General features: G+C 46.3%; 1 protein-coding gene across 1 annotated transcript; it reads left to right on the top strand.

The window, feature by feature from the left end:
• Nucleotides 1-770: 770 nt before the first annotated feature.
• Nucleotides 771-6176, top strand: LOC148066967 (arachidonate 12-lipoxygenase, 12R-type-like). Its single transcript, XM_087805858.1, has 14 exons — nucleotides 771-914; nucleotides 974-1178; nucleotides 1243-1324; nucleotides 1385-1507; nucleotides 1568-1671; nucleotides 3316-3488; nucleotides 4033-4176; nucleotides 4237-4440; nucleotides 4493-4579; nucleotides 5005-5171; nucleotides 5417-5538; nucleotides 5597-5697; nucleotides 5760-5930; nucleotides 5997-6176. The coding sequence occupies exons 1-14, from the start codon at nucleotides 771-773 to the stop codon at nucleotides 6174-6176; spliced, it is 2007 nt and encodes a 668-aa protein (XP_087661984.1).
• Nucleotides 6177-6574: the final 398 nt, after the last annotated feature.

Here is a 6574-nt window from a genome sequence, read left to right as displayed (position 1 = left end):
TGAAGCTTCATGAAACAGTGTCATTATCTTCAGAGTCCACTAGATGGTAGTGATGTGTTGATGAAGCTTCATGAAACAGTGTCATTATCTTCAGAGTCCACTAGATGGTAATGATGTGTTGATGAAGCTTCATGAAACAGTGTCATTATCTTCAGAGTCCACTAGATGGTAGTGATGTGTCGATGAAGCTTCATGAAACAGTGTCATTATCTTCAGAGTCCACTAGATGGTAGTGATGTGTTGATGAAGCTTCATGAAACAGTGTCATTATCTTCAGAGTCCACTAGATGGTAGTGATGTGTTGATGAAGCTTCATGAAACGGTGTCATTATCTTCATAGTCCACTAGATGGTAGTGATGTGTTGATGAAGCTTCATGAAACAGTGTCATTATCTTCAGAGTCCACTAGATGGTAGTGATGTGTTGATGAAGCTTCATGAAACAGTGTCATTATCTTCAGAGTCCCCTAGATGGTAGTGATGTGTTGATGAAGCTTCATGAAACAGTGTCATTATCTTCAGAGTCCACTAGATGCTATTAATGTGTTGATGAAGCTTCTATCCATACCTTCACTAAACATCCAAACCCTTTCGTTCTGAGAGATATCTTGACAAATCAAAAACCCTTTTTGAGGATCAACTTTAATTCGGTGAAGTCGGTGAAACTGGAAAAAGGCTTCGATGGTAAACGAGTCACACCTGTGACGTCTGTGGCTCTCCTGCTGAAATCAACGTCAGGCTGCAACAGGTGTGCTGGTCGGAGGAGGCATCATGGACACCTACACTGTGGAGGTGACAGCAGGAGCCATGAGGTTCCCGGGCACCTTGGACAACCTGTATGTCACACTGATCGGCACTCAGGGAATGTCTGAGCGCACACAGCTTGTTGGAAATGGGCAGAAAAACCAACAAAAGGTCAGTCGTCAAATGTTTGAATCAAGACTTCAATGAAATAGACTTCTTACAAACTCCAGGAGGGAACGTTCACTGTGACGACCCTGCTGTCTCTGGGATGTCTGCTTCTGCTCAGAGTAGAGAAGGATCCTCACCATGAGGACGTGGAACAGGACTGGTTCTGCAACAACCTGCAGGTCTGGAGGCCAGACGGGGACAAAGTTCTCTTTCCATGCTACACCTGGTTGTCGAGGGGCGAACACGTGGTCCTGCGAAACAGCACAGGTGAGTCGCACCTCCTTGGATTCCTTTGCCTTCACAACCTTTTTTTTTTTTTTTGCTCCGTCAGCGACTAAAGCTCACGACGATACTCACCCGCGACTGAAACGGCAGCGACGGCAAGAGCTGGAAGTTCAGAAGTTGCTGTACAAGTAAGCGAGGGATGTTCGTTAAGGAGCGTCACGTGGTTCTGGTCCATGTCTTGTCTGCAGATGGCAGAAGTTTGCAGATGGTTTGCCGTCCATCATCAACATCAAAGATCTAGCAAACGTCCCAGTGGACGTCCGGTTCTCCTTCACGAAAATGTCCCAGTTTTTTCAACTCGTACGTTCCGTGTAAGTGACTCTGATGTTTGACTGCTTGAGTCGATGTGTTGAGAGTCAAACGTGTTTCAGACGCTCAGAACTCGACATGAAGGGCTACAGTAACTCCACCGATTCTTGGGAAAACTACGAGTCCATGAAAAACCTCTCCTGGTTCTCGGAATCGGCCAAGGGAGGTAATCAAAGTGCCCTGATTTTATTGTCCTGGTTTGCCTCAATATTGTTTTCCCTCTAATACGGATAAAACCGGAGTCCGTTTCCGTCGCTCCAACACGACGTCACCTCCGGGTCTTAATACTTTGCTTTATGGAGAAAAAAGGATCAATTCAGAGTGTACGGTCGTTTATTCACCGCTTCAAAACAAGCAAACTTTTACGATCGATCGGACTCGCTCTTTGCCGAGCTATACAGGTTGATAGCTCCGGGAAAGACGGTCCTGGGTTATGGGTCTTCTCTATATTTAAGGGAAAGTTTCCTGTCCAGGGGGCGTCTGTTCCGGGGCAGTGGTTCTTTGATGTTAGTTCCTGTCTTGAGTCACCTGGAGAGCAACATCCTTGCTTCCCTGTTGTGTGGGCGGATTCCTTTGTCTTCCAGCTTCATGAAACAGTGTCATTATCTTCAGAGTCCACTAGATGGTAGTGATGTGTTGATGAAGCTTCATGAAACAGTGTCACTATCTTCAGAGTCCACTAGATGGTAGTGATGTGTTGATGAAGCTTCATGAAACGGTGTCATTATCTTCAGAGTCCACTAGATGGTAGTGATGTGTCGATGAAGCTTCATGAAACAGTGTCATTATCTTCAGAGTCCACTAGATGGTAGTGATGTGTTGATGAAGCTTCATGAAACAGTGTCATTATCTTCAGAGTCCACTAGATGGTAGTGATGTGTTGATGAAGCTTCATGAAACAGTGTCATTATCTTCAGAGTCCACTAGATGGTAGTGATGTGTCGATGAAGCTTCATGAAACAGTGTCATTATCTTCAGAGTCCACTAGATGGTAGTGATGTGTCGATGAAGCTTCATGAAACAGTGTCATTATCTTCAGAGTCCACTAGATGGTAGTGATGTGTTGATGAAGCTTCATGAAACAGTGTCATTATCTTCAGAGTCCACTAGATGGTAGTGATGTGTTGATGAAGCTTCATGAAACAGTGTCATTATCTTCAGAGTCCACTAGGTGGTAGTGATGTGTTGATGAAGCTTCATGAAACAGTGTCATTATCTTCAGAGTCCACTAGATGGTAGTGATGTGTCGAAGCTTCATGAAACAGTGTCATTATCTTCAGAGTCCACTAGATGGTAGTGATGTGTTGATGAAGCTTCATGAAACAGTGTCATTATCTTCAGAGTCCACTAGATGGTAGTGATGTGTCGATGAAGCTTCATGAAACAGTGTCATTATCTTCAGAGTCCACTAGATGGTAGTGATGTGTCGATGAAGCTTCATGAAACAGTGTCATTATCTTCAGAGTCCACTAGGTGGTAGTGATGTGTCGATGAAGCTTCATGAAACAGTGTCATTATCTTCAGAGTCCACTAGATGGTAGTGATGTGTTGATGAAGCTTCATGAAACAGTGTCATTATCTTCTCCCTCTTTTGGGTGTGTTCCGTGTTGCCCTTTTGTTTCACGTCCACAGGTGTGAACTGAGCAGACAGACAGTCCTTCATTAAATCGCTGAATAATCTCTAGTCTGTTTCAAGCTACCCTTGAGACAGTGTATATCAGTATGAAAGTGAAATGTTGGTCGTGAATGTGTATTTAAACGTTATGGCGTATACGTATAGTGTAGAATAATTTCCGATCTAACACCTCAGAGTTCCTGGCGGAGAACTGGAGAAGTGACGAGTTGTTTGGATACCAGCTCCTGAACGTCAACAACCCCTCAGTGATTCGACGCTGCAATGCGCTCCCGTCCAACTTCCCCGTCACCGACGACATGGTGAAACCTTTTCTCACCAGCGGGAGGTCCTTGACTGAAGAGATGACGGTTTGAACTAGATCTCATTCTTTGAATCGCCTTAGAACTTTCCTTCACTCCCTCTCTGTCTGCTCTTTATATATAAATGAAACATTTTCCTTTTAAACTTTTGATCTTTCTTTTTATTCTTCTGTACTTCTGTAAGCTACAAGTGAGTGTTCTCCACTCATGGGTGAGAAGCTCAGCCATTAGACCAGGGGTAGGGAACCTGGTCCAGAAAGAGCCGCAGTGGGTGCAGGTTTTCGTTCCAACCATTCAAGAGGACACATTTTGACCAATCGGGTGTCTTAGGAGTGTAATCAGTTGATTGTCCGTCTGGTGTTGCTTGTTCAGCTGAAACCTCATTGGTTAAACTGTATATGCTTGATCGGTTGGAACAAAAACCTGCACCCACTGCGGCTCTTTCTGGACCAGGTTCCCTACCCCTACCTTAGATGATCAAACTCTGTCTAGCAAAGCCGGTTTAGTTGAGTCTCACCTGGTGAGGCGTTTGGGTCTAAAGGTGAAGAAACATCTTTTCAGCTCAGTCAGTCGCTGAATCCATCTTTTGCAGGAAGGAAACATTTTCATCGTGGACTTCAGGATCACGGATGGTTTGACAACAAGAGTGGTGGATGGTAAGACCTCCGTCCTGATGTCTCCCATCTGTCTCTTCTACCTGAGTCCAGAGGACAAGATGATGCCTGTGGCTATACAGGTTGGTTGAGCTCCAGGAAACGTTGCTGCCGTCTCAAGACTAAAGGTCTTCGTTCCTCAGCTCGGCCAGCAGCCCTCCGACACCAACCCCGTCTTCCTGCCCAGTGACTCCGAGTCCGACTGGTTGCTGGCGAAGATCTTCTTCAAACATGTCGAGATCATTTATTCCACAATCGTCGGCCATTGGTTGAACTCTCATCACATCTCTGAGACGTTTGCCATAGCAACGCTTCGCAACCTCCCGCGGGTCCACCCTGTCCACAAGGTACGAGGTTCTCGTCTTTGACCAGACTTCTCTGACGGTCCCGTCTTCGCAGCTGCTCATGCCACATCATCGATACGTCCTCCACGTCAACACACTGGGACGTGCGACTCTCTTGGGCCGGGGCGGATACCTAAGCGAAGTATGAACGAAGTCGGCGCTTTTGACCCACTCGATCTTCGGTTTACATGCTTGGAAAGGTCCAGTTCGTAACAGTGACGAGAAGAAGCACTTTTGACTTCAAAACCGATCTTGATCAAACCACTTGCCTCCTCATAGTTTTTCTAAACTTTCCATGTGGAAATGGATCTCAAATGCACAGAGGATTCAGGAATGTGAACTCGTGGCAAAGTTCTTTTGTGCCACCATGAAGTGGCGTATTGGTGAGGCTTCATGAGACGGTGTCATGTTCTTCAGAGGTCGGTAGGACCAGTGACTTTGACATGAATTAAAACTAAGGTTGCTTGTAATGTAGCTTTAAGAAGATCTTGAACCGAACGTTCCATTGACATGAGGGAACATTTTCTAATTCTGAGCGAGTGTCACTTCAACCTTCTCTTCCCGAAGTTTTCTCTGGGAGAGGAGGGACAGTTGCAGCTGCTGAGGAGAGCGATGAAGGATCTCAGCTACACCTCCTTCTGTGTTCCGGACAACGTCGCGGCGAGTGGACTGATGGACGTCCCCGACTTCTACTTGAGAGACGATAGCCTGAGACTGTGGAGCAGCATCCACAGGTGATTGGACCTGAACGGACATCCATGGTGACCCTTGTGTTAGGCTCTTGGGTCAAGGTGACTGGGCACATTTTTTTCAGCCACCGGGTCACCTTGACCCAAGGCCAGCACAAGGGTCAAGAGCTCGAGCAGACGGTGTGAGTCTAAGGTCGACAGATTTGACTAAGTTAACTAGCAGGTTCAGAGTGAAATGGTTAGTTATGGCGTCAAAGGTTAAGGCTTCAACTCGATTGCTTTTCTTCCAGGTTCGTGCAGGGGGTTGTGGGATATTACTTCCCGCGCGACAACGACGTGTCTTCTGACTCGGAGCTCCAGGACTGGATCAGTGAGATCTTCCACCAAGGCTTTATGGGCAATGACAGTTTGGGTATAAAAAAAGAATCCCTTTATATAAAAATGTTTGCGCTTATCTGGGAAATGTCCAGGTTTTCCTTCCAGCTTTGAAACCACTCAGCAGCTGATCAAGTTCGTTACCATGGTGATCTATAGAGCGTCTGCCGACCACGCCATGATCAACAACGTGCAGGTGAGTCACGTGTTCCTCAAATCATTTGTGAGAGAATTGAAGTGACTTTAGTTTCGCTACAGGCAGACTTCTTCATCTGGGTCCCCAACGCGCCCCCTTTTCTGCACCGCCCTCCACCGGGGGTCAAAGGTCGGTCCAGCACGGACGACATTCTGCCGACGCTGCCCAACAAGGCCATCAGCTCCACGCTCCTGTTCCTGATGCGGTACCTGAGCTTCCGCTCGGATGACTTCGTAAGTGCGAGGCGTGGCCCGGCGTCGAGGTTCGACCCTCACGAACCACTGACTCGTGTCCATCAGGTGCCGCTGGGTTCGTATCCCGATCAGCGCTTTGACGAGCCGGCGGTTCTACGGATGATCCAGGACTTTCAACAAGACCTTTCAAGCCTCGGTGAAGACATCGTGAAGAGGAACATGAACCTGACACTGCCTTTCAATTACCTGAACCCCACTGAGATAGAAAATAGTGTTGCTGTTTGAAATCTTTTCTCAATTGTCGAGCAACTTATTTATGGAATAAAGCCTTCGAAGTTATACACTCGTCATCGATGCAGGTCTCCTTCTGGAAATTGTTCTTCCAGCTCCTCTTCCAGTATGTAAATGTAGTGCTCCATACACACTAAATTGTCACTAAAACGCCCACAAAACTGAGTATGGATCGATGGACACTTTCTACACTAAACGACTTCATCTTAGTGACGTTGTAAACGGAAGTTACGCCATATATATATATTCATATATATATACGTACAGGTGTATTTTCAGCAGCAGTAGAAGGATGACACGTCTTCGGTGCTGATACCAGCTTAAATATCTCGCCAATATTTCGATTCTCATATTTTTTCTTTTTCCAAACTTGCAAAACATGCTGCCAGCAG

The sequence above is a fragment of the Callionymus lyra genome, chromosome 13, assembly GCF_982586985.1.
Source record: "Callionymus lyra chromosome 13, fCalLyr1.hap1.1, whole genome shotgun sequence".
NCBI lineage: Eukaryota > Metazoa > Chordata > Actinopteri > Syngnathiformes > Callionymidae > Callionymus > Callionymus lyra.
Note: the sequence above shows the minus strand (reverse complement) of the source record. Positions and strands in the feature narration are given on the sequence as shown.

Bases quoted from the DNA above. Each gene is read 5' to 3' on its own strand.
- LOC148066967 (XM_087805858.1), top strand. From the start codon at position 771: ATGGACACCTACACTGTGGAGGTGACAGCAGGAGCCATGAGGTTCCCG. The intron at 4,580-5,004 runs GTATGAACGAAG...CTCTTCCCGAAG, and splicing joins GGGGCGGATACCTAAGCGAA to TTTTCTCTGGGAGAGGAGGG. The intron at 5,698-5,759 runs GTGAGTCACGTG...GTTTCGCTACAG, and splicing joins CCATGATCAACAACGTGCAG to GCAGACTTCTTCATCTGGGT.